Source organism: Ranitomeya variabilis, chromosome 1 (genome assembly GCF_051348905.1).
Source record: "Ranitomeya variabilis isolate aRanVar5 chromosome 1, aRanVar5.hap1, whole genome shotgun sequence".
Classification (NCBI taxonomy): Eukaryota; Metazoa; Chordata; class Amphibia; order Anura; family Dendrobatidae; genus Ranitomeya; species Ranitomeya variabilis.
Genome location: NC_135232.1, coordinates 836,767,209 through 836,783,128, shown reverse-complemented (window position 1 = coordinate 836,783,128; position 15,920 = coordinate 836,767,209). Strand labels below are relative to the sequence as shown.

The window sequence follows — 15,920 nt, the reverse complement described above, 5'->3', positions numbered from 1 at the left end:
CGGCTATAAAATAATACCATAATGAGACAGCTTTCCTATAGAGAGCATCCTGTAAATACCGGTACTTACGCTATTCTGGCTTCATCAGAAATTATCCTAGCTTATGAATGCGCACATACGTGTGACATTATTACAATAAACATCGACCTATGCATACAAAAACACAATTGAGTCACATTTAGGCTAAGTGCACACATTGAAATTTCCTCTGCAATTCCGCAACTCCTGACGCAGGTATATCGCATGTGGAATTGGCATGCGTATTCCCGCTAAACACTAGCGTTTTACCAGCGTAATTAGCTTGCAGAATGCTAGTGTTTTCCAAGCAATCTGTAGCATCGCTTGGAAAATTGATTGACAGGTTGGTCACACTTGTCAAACATAGTGTTTGACAAGTGTGACCAACTTTTTACTATTGATGCTGCCTATGGAGCATCAATAGTAAAAAGATAGAACGTTAAGAATAATAAACAAAATAAAAAATCGTGATATTCTCACCTTCCTGCGTCCCCGGCAGGCGTCCTGCTCTTCGCGATGCTCCGGTCCCAATAATGCATTGCGGCAATGGCCCCAGATGACTTAGTGGTCTCGCGAGACCGCTACGTCATCACAGGTCATTTTCGCAAGGCATTATTGGGATCGGAGTATCGCGAAGAGCAGGACGGCTGCCGGGGACGCAGGAAGGTGAGAATATCATGATTTTTTATTTTAATTCTTTTTTGTAACAATTATATGGTTCCCAGGGCCTGGAGGAGAGTCTCCTCCCTGGGTACCAACCGCACATGATCCGCTTACTTCCCGCATGGTGGGCATAGCCACATGCGAAAAGTAAGCAGATCAATGCATTCCTATGTGTGCGGAATCGCCGCGATTCCGCACAAGGAATGAACATGCTGCGTTTTTTTCCGGAATGTGATTCCGCCACGGAAAAAAAACGCACCATGTGCACAAAAATTGTGGATTGCATTCTAAAAATAGGATGCTTAATGTATGCATTTTTTTTGCGGTTTTATCGCGTTTTTATAGCGAAAAACCGTGAAAAATCCTGAACGTGTACACACCGCCTTAAAGGGGAACTATCATGTCTAAAAATGCATTTTACCAAGTGATATAGGGTTAATCTGTAGGGAAATAGCATTATAATCATGCCTCCCTGCTTAACTAGAAGAGCGGCTAAAGGAAGAAGATGAACTTCTATACTCCCTGTAGCCGCTCACTTTTAGTTATGGGGCAGTGAAGGGTACGGTTATGTGAGTGTGGCTGGAATCGCTCTCTAAGACTGTGGTAGTGCGCTCTGCACTCGCGCTGCAGATTTGGCTGGCGATCACTGTGCGGGGGAATAACCACTGTTCTCACAGTACAGTGAGCAGTTACTGTAATCGCTCCCCAGCACCGCCACTTTGACTGCAAGTGTGCGGCTACAAAGAGGATATACATTTGTTTTTTCTTTGTAGCTGCTTTTCCAGTAATGCAGTCAGGTAAGATTTTAAACATATTGACTCGCAGATTAACCCACATCTTCAGATAAATTCCGTTTTTGGACATGACCGGTTCCCTTTTAAAGAAAATCTGTCCGTAATATAAAGTAAATTCATAACTGTAATGGGGCTGTAATACAGATTTGGTAAAGAAGTCCACAGGGGCCGGACTGTATCCAGGGTCTTCTCCCCCCTGTCTGTGATTCCCCAGCCCCTCCACCCACCCCCAGTCTGTGAATGACAGGTCACTTCTTTCTTAGTTACCTGCCTCCTCTGTTTGGAATTTCCTCTTCAATCAGACTGGGAGGAGAGGAGACCCAGTGCACAGTCCGGCCCCTGTGCATCCAAATCTAATTAGCAGAAAACTTCAAATGGCGATTAAAGAAGAACCACAAAGCGTATTTCTTCTCTAAAGGTGTTAGTTTAAGCTGAATTACAGCGCCATTACAGCCATGTCTTTACATTATATAATTGTGACGGCAGGTTCTCTTTAAGTACAGCCTACAAATACACATACAGTATTATGACTTCAATAAAATAAACTTTTGTCATTGTAGTGTGTTTTATTAATGGCTAGAGAACGAAGCCTTTATTCCATTCACCACATACAACGTAGACTTATATCATATATTGTGTCCCTTCCTTTGATGCAGGCTTGCAAACTGAGCCTGCATCTTTCCCTGCACATGATGGCTGATTCAAGAACTAAAAGGCTTTTTTAATCATTTTAAGTCTATCCTCCATGTGTTAATTTAAACCTCTGTCATTTTTTTCAAGAACTGAAAGAGCCCGTTGGTCAGATTGTTTGCACAGATAAGGGAATTCTGGCTGTAGAACAGAACAAGGTCCTCATTCCACCGACCTGGAACAAGACTTTTGCATGGGGCTACGCGGACCTCAGTTGCAGATTAGGAACTTATGAGTCTGACAAGGTTTGATCATTTTCTGCTGATGTAAAGACACTTTGTAATCTATATTGGTACAAAGTATTCAAAGGATTTGCCTTGTTTTGCAGGTAGTTGTCGTCTATGAATGTTTATCTGAATGGGGGCAAATACTCTGTGCCATTTGCCCAAACCCGAAACTGGTTATCACCGGGGGAACAAGTACAGTAATCTGCGTGTGGGAGATGGGAACTTCTAAAGAAAAAGCAAAATCCCTCACACTGAAACAGGTTTGTAAAAACTCTTGATATGTAATTTAAACCGTAATAATAAGGCTGTGTAGTCTGGACCTCCTCTTAATACAAGATATCGCCTGTTGTCTATACCTCTCTTATACCAGCAGTCTGGCTCTGTAATTTGAAACACGACGTAATAACAGTCTGGCTTTGTTGTCTGTAGCACCCGATATAACATCTGTCTGATCTGTCTAGTCAGAACTTCACACTTCTAGAACTGTCCAGCTGGTTCTGATCCACTTGCTTAACCAACGTCTGACTGTGTAGTCTGGATCTCCCTCTATAAAAGCAGTTTGGATGTCCAGTGTGAACCTCCCCTATAACAACTATTTGGCTATGCAGTTTTGACCACAGCCTATAACAACCATAAGGACCTTCCCCTAAAACAGCAGTCTAGCTATGTAGTCTGGACCTCCCCCTATAACAGAAGTCTAGATAAGTAGGGTGGACTTGGCTTATAACAGCGATCTGTCTGTGTGGGCTGCACCTCCCCCTATAATACTGGTCAAGATATGTAGTCTGGACCTCCCCCTGTAGCAGAAGTCTAGATATAAAGGAAGGTTCACACTATATAACAGCAGTCTAGATATATGGTCAGCACCTCCCCCCTATAACAGCAGTCTAGATAAGTAGCTTGCACGTCCCTCTATAACAGCAGTCTGGATATATCGTCAGCACGTCCCTCTATAACAGCAGTCTAGATAAGTAGCTTGCACGTCCCTCTATAACAGCAGTCTGGATATATGGTCAGCACCTCCCCCCTATAACAGCAGTCTAGATAAGTAGCTTGCATATCCCTCTATAACAGCAGTCTGGATATATGGTCAGCACGTCCCCCCAATAACAGCAGTCTTGTGTATAATTTAGACTGTCAGGATGTGTAGTCTGTATCCCCAATAATCTGTACTGCCTTCTATCACAGAAGTCCTGCTGTGGATCTTTTCTTAATGTGTTGTCCTGCCACATAACAATGCTGCAGACATGTCAACTTGACACGGACATATGATCACTGCATCCGATCCCATACATGTCCTGATATATCTTACCGTCTTGGTTTGCAGGCACTGATTGGCCATACAGACACCGTTACATGTCTGACCGCCTCATTGGCGTATCACATAGTGGTCAGTGGATCACGGGACCGCACCTGCATCATCTGGGACCTGAACAAGCTGTCGTTTGTGACACAGTTACGTGGCCACCGAGCCCCAGTGTCTGCTCTCTGTATAAATGAATTAACGGTGAGTTTCTGGATGTTGGTGTAGAATGGAATGTATTGAATAATGATAAATATGTGGTGGATTTCTCCAGTAACATGTATTCTGGAAAGTGATATGTATAGCTTCAGAAATGAGAAGAACCTTTACTACCGATCCAGTAAGGTAATATTGGTGTACAAAGCATTTATCCTACAGCTCTGAAGGTTCTCCAGCTTTCCAACCTCTGAGGTCTGACCTACACGTCTACAGTAATATCATAGTAGGAAATAACCTAAAATGCTGAAGCTCCATTGTCCCGTGTCTCTCAGTAAAGTTCTGCCTGTGTGTCTGGCTCGTTCTAGGGTGACATTGTGTCTTGTGCCGGTACTTATATTCATGTCTGGAGTATTAATGGGAACCCCATTGTCAGCGTGAACACATTTACTGGACGAAGTCAACAAATCCTGTGCTGCTGCCTATCGGAAATGAATGAGTGGGACACGCAAAACGTCTTCGTCACAGGACATTCAGATGGAGTTGTGCGCGTAAGTGAATATTTTAAAGGGATTATCCGGGACTAAATACTGGACGACCCTATTCCTAGGATAGGTCATCAATTGGAGGGGCTGAGACCGATCAGCTGAAATCTGCTCCCGCAGAGGACTGATATAGACAATGTATGGGGCAGAGTACAGCAGTTTGTTGCCTAGTGGCTTATGCTGAGTGCTACACTTCTTCACATAAGTTACTGTATGGTGTGAAGACCGTGCAGAATGCTGTAATGTTACTTGTTCTCTTAGTTTTGGAGGATGGAATTTTTACAAGTGCCAGAGACGCCGGCACCAGAACCAGCTGATGCCATGGAAATGCCAGATGAATGCTCAGAGACACAAATAGGTATGTGGGCCGTATTTCTCGCCTTTAATTTGCCTGACTTTTTCTCCCTATTTTCTCCTATATTCTGAAATTATTAGTGCTCCGTGCAGTTCTATGATGGTCTAATTTGTCTAACCATGCAGGTCATGAGGCTCAGGAAGATGACAGCAGCGATTCGGATGTGGAAGATCAGAGCTCAAGCCAAGATACCAGACTGAAGGACAGCCAGACTCAGCCGAGCAATGTCACTCCTAGGACAAGAGCATCATCTGCTAGAGCCGGCCTGGCAGCTTGGTCGGCAGACAGCGGCTCTGATGACTCCAGACGTTGGTCAGATCAGCTCAGTTTGGATGAAAAAGACGGCTTTGTCTTTGTTAACTATTCTGAAGGTCAATCAAAAGTGCAGTTCCCACAAGTCCAAAGTGGTGGTCAGGCAAGCCAAACTGAAGGCCGCCACTATAACAAACTGAAAACTGGTAAGGGTAACTAATAACACAATCATTTACGTGAAATCTGTTCTTCTGTGCTCCAGTGATGACCAAATTTCTGAAAAATGCATACAAATTTCTAGTGTCCAAGATCTGCACCGGCTCCTCCATAGGGGGAGTCCTTTTTTAATTTCCATACAGTAGGCCACTGATGTAGTCCTTTTATTGGGATTGGCTGCTGAAGACGACTCTCTTAATTGTTGCTAGCTCAACGATCAGTTGATCGGCCCAGACCTTGCTTCTCTAATCCATGGTTATTGCTGAGGGCAGCTGCAGAGTGGTGGAACAGATGCTTTATATTGCACCAGTAGTAATGGCGGAGCACTCCTGCAGCTAATTGCTCATCTTCGGTGACTCGCCTGAATCAGTTGATTTCAGCAGGACCAGATGAACATCTAATGCACATGATGGGACCCTGATGTGTCCTAGGGGATATCACTGGTGCTGATAAAATGTAATACAGAAGGTTAAGTTGGGTTCTGATGCAGAATGTATTGCTTTATTTCAGGGTACAGGTGGGAGCGACAGTTAGTGTTTAGAAGTAAGCTTACTATGCATACAGCATTTGATCGGAAAGACAATGCGCACCCTGCCGAGATCACAGCACTGGGGATATCCAAGTAAGTTTTTGTACTACAGATGTGTTGTGTATAGTCCAGGCTCCAGATGTTTGTGTGACACCGGTAGAGATGTGACGTCACATTCAGTTGTTTTCCAGGATGAAGAATTTAGATTTGGAATACATTGTCAGCTTGTAGACATCTGAAATTGGCTCCACACAATGTGATAAATGGTGGCATGCAGTGTATTTATCTAGTAACACTACTAAAAGATGCCTCCATCAGCCAGACACTCCCTCATTGCTATGTGCTCATGTGACGATGGATGGATGAGTTCAGTTTCCTTCTCGTGTATCACTGCTATTTTTAGCTATATTGGCTGGTATTCATTGTTTGGGGAATAATCAGTGAATGATTATCTGCAGAATAGGCCATTATTATTAAATAGATGGGGGACCAGCACCCGCACCAATCTGCTGTTATTCTGGTGCTGCACTCTTTCTCATATTCACTTGAATCAGAGATATAGTGTAGTATCTGGAATCGGCCACTAAATGCCCACGCCTGCTGCGTTCCACCCTATACATCACATTAACTGTCACATACCACCCTCCCCTCGACCAGCGTAGGAAGCATAAGTCACTTAAGATAAGTGAGTACACAGACAAAACAGAAGCCGGCAGCTGCTGCTTTCTGAGGTAACATATTTTTCTATCTGTTTTATCACAGGACTAAGTGTTTCTGCCCCATCTCCAGCACTTTCAGCTTCACATAAATCAAGTCCGTGTTGTAGGAGCTCTGGTGCCTGCTGAGCTTGTATGACAGTGACTTGATCTATAATGAGCTTCACAGGACTGGTGATGCAGCAGAAACACTGACTCCCGTGATAAAACAGGAAGTTTCCTCTATATAGCCACTAATTATAAGTAACTTATTCTCCTTTCTCCCCTGACAATGATTAGACACGGCCGTTACACAGTACATAGCAGGGGCACATTTATGAGATTATCGCCGCACAGGAACATTTTTTTTTTAGCATATCCAATTGTGGAACTTGTTACACCAAAATCTAGTCCTGAAAATGTACTGTGTTCGTGGGGCAACCTCTATAAGGTCACGTTAACCAATATACTTAAGAGTTTTTGTGACTTAAACTGTAGTCCATTTTATATTCTCCATTGCTCTGCAGGGATCACAGTAGGATCTTGGTTGGAGACAGCAGAGGACGGGTGTTCAGCTGGTCAGTAAGTGATCAGCCTGGTCGATCTGCTGCCGACCACTGGGTAAAGGATGAAGGGATGGACAGTTGTTCAGGTTGTGCGGTGAGGTTCTCCCTGACAGAGAGGAGACACCATTGCCGAAACTGTGGGCAGCTCTTTTGCCAAAAGTAAGTACTTCTCCTACGAGCTTTGTTCTTTTTCTACTTTCTTGCTTTCTATTTTCTGTGTAACATAGACTCTCTTTATAGACTGCATGACTTGCCACAGTCATAAATTTATATATTGTCCACCTCTATCATAAAGATGTCTGGACTAATGCACAGGATGACTGAGGCAGATATTTGATGTAGGAAAGAGTTAAAATCTGTTTTGTTCTTTGACCTTTTAGACATCTGGTACTGCATGTAGCATTCTTGTGTGAGGGCACAAGTTCACAAGAAACCTCATAACTTATTTTTGGAGTTTGGGAGAAAACTGTATCAACTGGAGGAACCTGCAGAAACCCAAAGATATTGCACATTAGTAGCTCCTAACATCTGGTTGGGTCTTCAAAATATCTATAATAATGAGGGGGCAAGCGGGCGTCTTAGTTGGCCATACACCTGAACAAGTGGGCTATGTCTCGCATGAAAGTTCGATTGAGAAGAGGGTGGAAAGCCATTGTCCGACAACTCTAGGAGCGACTTAAAAAAAGGATTGTCTAAATTCAAACTGCTTAATGATTATCTTCCTTGACATCATCATAGGGGGTTGGACCAGATGATCCAGGAGGTCCCTTCCAACTCTGCAATTCTGTGATCTAGGACAGTCAAGAGACCCCTATACACACTTGACTGTTGCCCAGTATTGGAGTGGGGGAGGGGGAGAGATTCCAGAAACTTTGTGTTCGGAGCCTTTAAGCCTTTCTAGACAGCCTCTGCAATCACTGGTTCTATTTTATGGTTAAGACAAAGATTAGAGACTTGTAGAGCAACGTGTGAGTAAAGTGCAAGAGTAATGTTAAAGATACTTCGTCAGCACAAAGCGACTGTTCAAACCAAGCAAAACCGTTTGGTGCAACCTTTGCATGGCTGAACTTTTCAGTGCACCTTCCAACCTACTCATTTTCCATCAATCTCCACCCTCCTCTTCCTCAATTCACAGCTCTTGGATCATGATTACAATGTGTCATCTCCATATTTTTGTCGTCTCCAGGTGCAGTCGATTCCAGTCAGAAATCAAGCGACTGAAGATCTCTTCTCCAGTGAGAGTGTGTCAGAACTGTTACTATAATTTACAGCATGAGCGGGGCTCAGAAGAGTCATCAAGGAACTAGACATCCCTCCGCCATTCTACTTACATAGGACACTCCACATTGTGCTGGATCCAATATTCTCTCCAAACGGGTTGGAACGTAAAATAATCAGTTTACATGCAACTTTTGATTTGTGTTCTGAACACCGCACGAAAAAGGGATCACTCGACTCGCTGATGACTTAACCTTAAAGTTAATCACTGAGACTCTGGTGAACGTCTACATAATCTACTTCTGCTGCTACGTCTGCTGGAATGAAGAAAGTGCCCAACCAACAGCTCTCAGACTACCTTGTGTTTGTTTTTGTAGAGCAGTAACCCCATACATAGCTTTTCGGACAAACAAGCCGCTTACGAAGAAATGACTCAAAGTCGTGTACAGTTTATTGTAAATAAAATATTGGCCTTTTTATTGAAATCTCCAGTTTAACTTGCCTGTTACATGGGACTAAAGGAACTCAAGTAATAGATCATCAATATACTTTTGTCTGTACTGTCGCTTTGTTCTGGATCTTTTAACATGTCTGTATTTTAAGGCATCTCTTTTAACTCCACTTTCGCCGACCAACCTTGCCAAAAAGCATCATGGGGATCTTCTCGCTTAGGCTCGGCACTAACCTAGAACTAGTGCTGTAAGCGCCAACCTAGTAGCTCCTCAATCCATCATTACGTTTTAGTATCTGAATTCTGTGCATGTCTTGGGGTTCAGGCGTGTGATACTTAAACTGCACACTTGACCCATGTCTGTGAAATGTCTTGTGATGTGAAGAAGATGGCGGAATTCCGGAATAGGGAGTACTCCAGTATTGTGTTACCTCCCTCACAGATAGACACAGCCCAAGTTCATCACTAGAGTTGAGCGAATTTTGTTCGGGTTCCCTCTTATTCCTGGATTGCACCAGCTGATCATCTGACCAGCGCCGCAGCACTGTGACACAGCCGCGAAACATGCAGCTGCAGCGCCGATCAGCTGGCGCGATCCCCATAGCTTGCCGAATAAGAGAGAACCCCAACAAATTCTCTTAACTCTATTCATCACAACGCAGCCTACCTGCATGGGGATGAAAAGGTTAAGGGAATATGTCAGCAGGTTTTTGCTATGAAATCTGACAACCACATGATATAGGAGCTGAGACCCTGATTCCAGCGATGTATCACTTAGTTTCCTGGGTCCAGCAGTTGTGATAGAATTACAGTTTTCTCTGCTGAAGATCTGGCAGTGCTCAGAATGCTGAGTCCTGTATAACCCCGCCCACACCACTGATTGGCTGCTTCCTGTGTACATTGTATATTGACAAAAAGCTCCTAATCAGTGGTGGGGTTGGAATAGGACGTACTTAACACTTAGTCCTCTAGTGATGATCTCCTGCTGATAAAACTGATTTTATTGACACAGCACCTAATAAGTAACACATCGCTAGAATCAGGGTCTCCGTCCCTACATCATGCTACTCTCAGGTTACATGGCAAAACTCTAATGACAGATTATATTTAAGCCCTAGATTATATATATATATCTATCAAATCTGGTTGAATGGCTGAACGTTCCATGCATAACAAAAATTTTAGCATTCATTTCTTAGTGAATACAGTTGATCAGTGCATAGTCGTGTGTTGCGGCACAGGGCATTTTTGAGTAAAGGCACATGACATTTTTTTTAATGAAATTCTATGAATTTCAATTCCTGTCTATAAAGGGAATTTTCAGATTGCCGCTGAAATGTGATCACTGTATGTGATGATTTCTGGAGGTCTCTGCTAATATACTATAAACTGCGAAAATGAATTACCCCAGTAAAGCAATATGATGACAGATCAAATCAGTGGAGTAGCTTTTTAGCATTATTTATTATTAAAAGATTTTTTTTTTCTTCACTTAAGGCCTCATCTAATCTGGCGTTAGTCTAATGAAAACTTCGGCCCCTTCGAGACTTTGTCTTCTGAGACCTCTCATCGAGGCCTACGGTCATTGAAACAATTCCCGCTTTCCACCTTGGAGAATCTTGTGTCTTGTCGAGGGCTTGTTACTCTCGGCAGCGAGTCAGACATAATCATATATTACTCGGTTCCCTGATGATACAATGCACAATCACATTTTCCCTAAAAGCTTTTACATAAGACATAAGGATGTCTACATAGACCTAAGACAAATAAGAGCTTTGGTACTAAACACGTAAGTGCTTCCTCGCATTTCCTTGCTATGGTTGCTCAATAACGGCCGTAATACTCTACTTCACTTGTCAGTAATTATGTTAGCTCTATAATTTTCACTATAAAAACTCCAATATATTAATTCTTAAAATATGTCTTTCTTCAATAATTACCAACATCGCTCAAAGGTGTAAATTGCCACTAAATACAAACTATGAAAAATCTTGCTTTGTTTGCACTAAACGGATATTTTCTCTATTTTTGTGCATCTCCCAACCATTCAGTTTTCTTGTCAAATTCCCATTTTCCTATTGAAAATGGATGGGGCTTATTGATGGGGGTATCGCCCACGGACCACTGGATAATCGATTCCAGTTTTGTACATACGTATTGGGTGATATGCCTCGGAGCAGTGTTAATATAAAGCCCTCAGTGGTACTTTTATTATTCTACACATGCATGAATTACAAGAAACTCTACGAATGGGCAGACAAGAAGGGGATCAAATGTTTGTTTTTTTTTCCTAGAAAAATGTATACATATATGATGGCCTATTTCCAACCACATAACCACAGGAACATGAGAGCAGTCTATTCCTGTGGTGAAATGTCCTAACTGTTCACAAACTTCGACAAACACCCATGTATCCGCCAGTATACTTGTAAGTCGGAATCTAATTGTATTGTCATGCTTTCCGGGCTTTGTAAGAGGCTCACCTCAGTCCCATAGAACACTATCAATAAATTATTTTGCACCTTTATGTAATATAGCAGTAGTAGCCAAATTTTATTTTTGTTCTGTATCATTTCGAGACTCATTTGGATTCATAACGAGAAAAAAACAAAAAAAAAAGTGTATAAAAACAAATATTTATGCAGTGGAAAGAAGCAAAAAAAATTTTAGGAAGTCTTTTTCATTTCAGCAAGTTTTGTTACTTGTTGCATGAGTAATTAACACAGCTGACTTTTTGTGTCAGTGCAATGTAAATTTTATTTTGTCCTGTTATTAACATGTACGGCCTTACAGACAGCGATGTATTTATATGGCAGCAGACAGCGTGCGATGACTGAAGAGAGGAATTCTGTACTGTATGGCAGAATTCAGTAGGTTTTTTTGGTGGTTAAATGTTTACGGCCTGGAGAAACTAGCGGGCAGTCTGTAATATCTGAATGTTTATTGTATATCTGTCTCAAAGTCAAGAAAGTAGAGTAACACAATTACAATACATGACTAAATGCAATAGGTCAGGTACTTAAGTTAATTTTTTTTCATTATGAATAAAATACCTGCTATTTACCACCAATACAATGGTTGTCTCTTTCTTTCTTCCACAATGTCAATGTATACAAAGGTATCCTTTATTTCTTTACACACATCATGTCTATTGGACCACAGGTTATTCTGGTTTCTGCTTGTTAAATGGAATGATCAGTTGGTATATACATGTGTAAGACTTCCTTCACACGTCTTGATATTTCCGGTACTGGAAAAATCAGAACTGGTGTTATCAGGGTTGTGTGTCCATGTGAAACACTTGTGGTACGTGTGCAGCATCTGTGTGACACGTACCAAACTAGAATGCAGAATAGAAATGACAATGTTTAGGTGTTAAGGATGGGCAGGGATAGATATGGGGTAAATAGATTATATAGCTCACAGACGTCATTAGTGCCCTGCGTGTGTAGTTTACTGTACTTGTATTAAGCTAAAAAATAAATGGGGAAAAAAGGATGTGGGGTACCTGCTATTTTTGATAGCCAGCAAAGGTAAAGCAGACAGCTTTGAGCTGATATCAGGCTTGGAAGATCCCTGGTTATTGCGGCCTTCCCAGCCTAAAGAAAACAAGCCTCCAGCCACCGCGGAAATGGCGCATCACATTAGATGCACAAATTCGGCACTTTGCCTCAGCTCTTCCTGATTGCTCTGGTGCAGTGGCTATCGAAGTAATGTTAGTTGGGGTTGATGAGAGCTGTGGTTTGTCAAAAATCACAGCAGTCATCAAGCCATGGTGCTCGTTATTGAGAGGTGTCTATTAGGCCAGTCTCACACGTCCAGATACTTACCGGAGAAAATGGTACCGGAGTTATCCGTGTCCGTGTGCTCACGTAGGCCATCCGTGTGGGGTCCGTGTGATGTCCGTGAGTACGTTTTTAAGGTCCGTGTGCTGTCCGTGACCGTGTATTGCAACAATTTTTACAATTTTAACCCTATGACAGGAAAAACGCACATGGACAGCACACAGATGTCACACGGACAACATCCGTGTGCCATACGTGTTTACACGGACCCATTGACTTTAATGGGTCCGTGTGATCCGTGCGCTCCCACGAACACTGACATGTCTCCGTGTTTTGCAAACGTACACGCGTTCCGGGAAAAATCACTGATATCTGCAGAGACACATTCATTTTAATTTGTCTACATGTGTCAGTGTCTCCGCTACGTGAGAAAACTGTCACTACACGTACCGGAGCCACTGACGTGTGAAACAGGCCTTAGACATTCTGTTCTGATACGTTTCACGCTTTGTCATCCAAGAGAACTTGTGCGGTACATATCGGCATCCACGCTGCTTGGGGGAAAAAAAATGTATGTCTTTGTGTGGGTCACACGGTCTGTGCGCAGACCCATAAAGTATAATGGGTGTCCGTGTGTAAGTGTCTCCAGTACGTGTGAAAACTGACACCACACATACCGGAAACACTGACTTGTGAAGAAGGCCTAAGTCATGGTTCAGACATGCGTATTTCATGTTCCATATAAGAACCGCATCTCCCAACTCAAATGTACAGCCTTACATGTGTGAATGAAGGTGTAAATTCAGCTCTGTAAATGCCTCAGTCCAGGCATTGTTGTCCGTAAGCAGAATGGATCCATATATAGTTACTTCTCGTACGTATATTTATACTGCTCTAAAAAATTAAGGGGGATCACTTGCACATCAGAGTGTAAAGTGTAACCCAAATCAGTTATACTAAAGTGATATCAATCAGTATAAATGCATATGCGATTGTGAATCAATATCCCCTACTTTGGTGTAAATGAGTGTGACAATTGTACTAGAAAGACAATTGTACTAGAAAGACAACTACCATATGGGGAATTGTGATGTAGATGGTAGTTAGACATTTAGACCACTTTTTGCACCAGCAAGATAGGCCCTTCAAGGACAGGAACTCATCATGTTAAGAAGGGAAGCACCCCTCTCCACATCAGTGGTTTCCTGTCCTTGATGGGGGAACATGCTTGCACAGTGGCAGAAGACTGGAAGTAAGATAAGTTCCCAGAACCCTGTGCTGGTTGATTAGGGCAGGGCACCACCTCTGCTGCGGCCGGCGCTGGAAGCGCCTCTTGTGGTGATGGGGTCCCATCCGTCAGGCGGGTGGAGGTCTGCGGTGCCATCACCGCATGGTGGTTGTCAGCCACATTTCCCGGCACCAGAAATCGCCCCCTGATGACGCGGCTGGGACCTTACACCCAGGTTAATACACTGCTCAAAAAAATAAAGGGAACACTTAAACGATAGGATATAACTCCCAAGTAAATCAAACTTCTGTGAAATCAAACTGTCCACTTAGGAAGCAACACTGTTTGACAATCAATTTCACATGCTGGTGTGCAAATGGAATAGACAACAGATGGAAATTATTGGCAATTATCAAGAAACTCAAAGGAGTGGTTCTACAGGTGGGGACCATAGACCACATCTCAGTACCAATGCTTTTCTGGCTGATGTTTTGGTTACTTTTGAATGTTGGTTGTGCTTTCACACTCGCGGTAGCATGAGACGGACTCTACAACCCACACAAGTGGCTCAGGTAGTGCAGCTCATCCAGGATGGCACATCAATTTGAGCTGTGGCAAGAAGGTTTGCTGTGTCTTATCAGCGTAGTGTCCAGAGGCGCTACCAGAAGACAGGCCAGTACACCAGTAGACGTGGAGGGGGCTGTAGGAGGGCAATAACCCAGTAGCAGGACCGCTACCTCAGCCTTTGTGCAAGGAGGAACAGGAGGAGCACTGCCAGAGCCCTGCAAAATGACCTCCAGCAGGCCACAAATGTGTATGTGTCTGCACGAAATGTTAGAAACCAACTCCATGAGGATGGTCTGAGTGCCCAACGTCCACAATTGGGGGTTGTTCTCACAGCCCAACATCGTGCAGCAAGCTTGGCATTTGCCACAGAACACCAGGATTGGCAAATTCGCCACTGGGGCCCTGTGCTCTTCACAGATGAAAGCAGGTTCACACTGAGCACATGTGACAGTGTCTGGAGACGCTGTGGAGAGCGATCTGCTGCCTTCAACATCCTTCAGCATGACCGGTTTGGCAGTAAGTCAGTAATGGTGTGGGGTGGCATTTTTTTCGAGGGCTTCACAGCCCTACACTGTGTTCCAAATTATTATGCAAAAAGAGTTTAGGAGTGATAAGGTTAGAATTTTTTTGTTTGTCATTTAAACTCATTGATGGTGATGTGTGTCATGGCTCTTTATATCACTGAAAGCAATTGCAGATACCTGTGCAAATTAGTTTGGCAGGTGTGTCCAAATAAAGGCAAGACTACTTAAGAAGGCTGTTCCACATTATTAAGCAGCCTACATTTTTTGCCAAAATGGGAAAGAAAAAGGATGTGTCGGCTGCAGAGAAGCAACAAATTGTGGAGTATTTAGGTCAAGGCATGACTGCAATCAACATTGTCAAGACACTTCATCGTGATGATCGCACAATCAAGAAGTATGTAGCTGATTCCCAGCACACATGTGTGCGTGCTGATAAGGAAAAATTGAGGACTCTTTCCAACAGGCAATTGCGTAAGGTTAAAAGAGCAGCTGCAAAAATGCCTTGTCATAGCAGCAGACAAGTTTTTGAAGCTGCTGGTGCCTCCAACGTCCCCAGAACAACAAGATGCAGGGTCCTTCGGAGGTTTGCAGCTGTGCATAAGCCATCCTGTCGACCACTTCTATCCACTGCACACAAGCAGTGGGCCAAACGATACATGAAGACTGACTTCCAAACTGTTTTGTTCACCGATGAGTGCCGTGCAACGCTCGATGGTCCAGATGGATGGAGTGGAGGATGGCTGGTTGATGGACACCCCATGAAAACACGGCTAAGGCGCCAACAAGGAGGAGGTGGAGTAATGTTTGGGGCTGGAATCATGGGGAGAGAGATTGTCGGCCCCTTTATGATCTCTGAAGGGGTATAGATGAACTCCATAATCTATGTGGAGTTTCTAAAACAACACTTCCTGCCATGGTTCAAGAGGAAGAACCGTGCTTTCCGCAGCAAGATCATTTTCATGCATGATAATGCACCGTCTCATGCTGCAAAAAACACATCTGCATCTCTGGCTGCTATGGGCATAAAAGAGGACAAACTTATGGTGGGGCCACCATCTTCCCCTGACCTCAACCCCATTGAGAACCTCTGGAGCATCATCAAAAAGAGTGTCTATGATGGCGGGAGGCAGTTCACATC

The 15,920-nt window shown here is 43.3% G+C and overlaps 1 protein-coding gene across 8 annotated transcripts in view; it reads left to right on the top strand.

The window, feature by feature from the left end:
- WDFY3 (WD repeat and FYVE domain containing 3) overlaps positions 1-11,771 on the top strand; it is a 339,686-nt gene extending 327,915 nt beyond the window's left edge. For 7 of the 8 annotated variants that reach the window (XM_077275801.1, XM_077275800.1, XM_077275807.1 and 4 more), the window contains 9 exons: positions 2,256-2,410; positions 2,494-2,652; positions 3,720-3,899; positions 4,220-4,402; positions 4,658-4,754; positions 4,877-5,209; positions 5,730-5,841; positions 6,971-7,168; positions 8,196-11,771. In XM_077275801.1, the coding sequence (XP_077131916.1) occupies positions 2,256-2,410; positions 2,494-2,652; positions 3,720-3,899; positions 4,220-4,402; positions 4,658-4,754; positions 4,877-5,209; positions 5,730-5,841; positions 6,971-7,168; positions 8,196-8,316 (1,538 nt within the window). In that variant the 3' untranslated portion in view covers positions 8,317-11,771. The remainder of the gene's footprint in view (positions 1-2,255; positions 2,411-2,493; positions 2,653-3,719; positions 3,900-4,219; positions 4,403-4,657; positions 4,755-4,876; positions 5,210-5,729; positions 5,842-6,970; positions 7,169-8,195) is intronic. The other variant, XM_077275805.1, reaches the window with a different exon arrangement.
- The last annotated feature ends 4,149 nt before the right edge of the window (positions 11,772-15,920 follow it).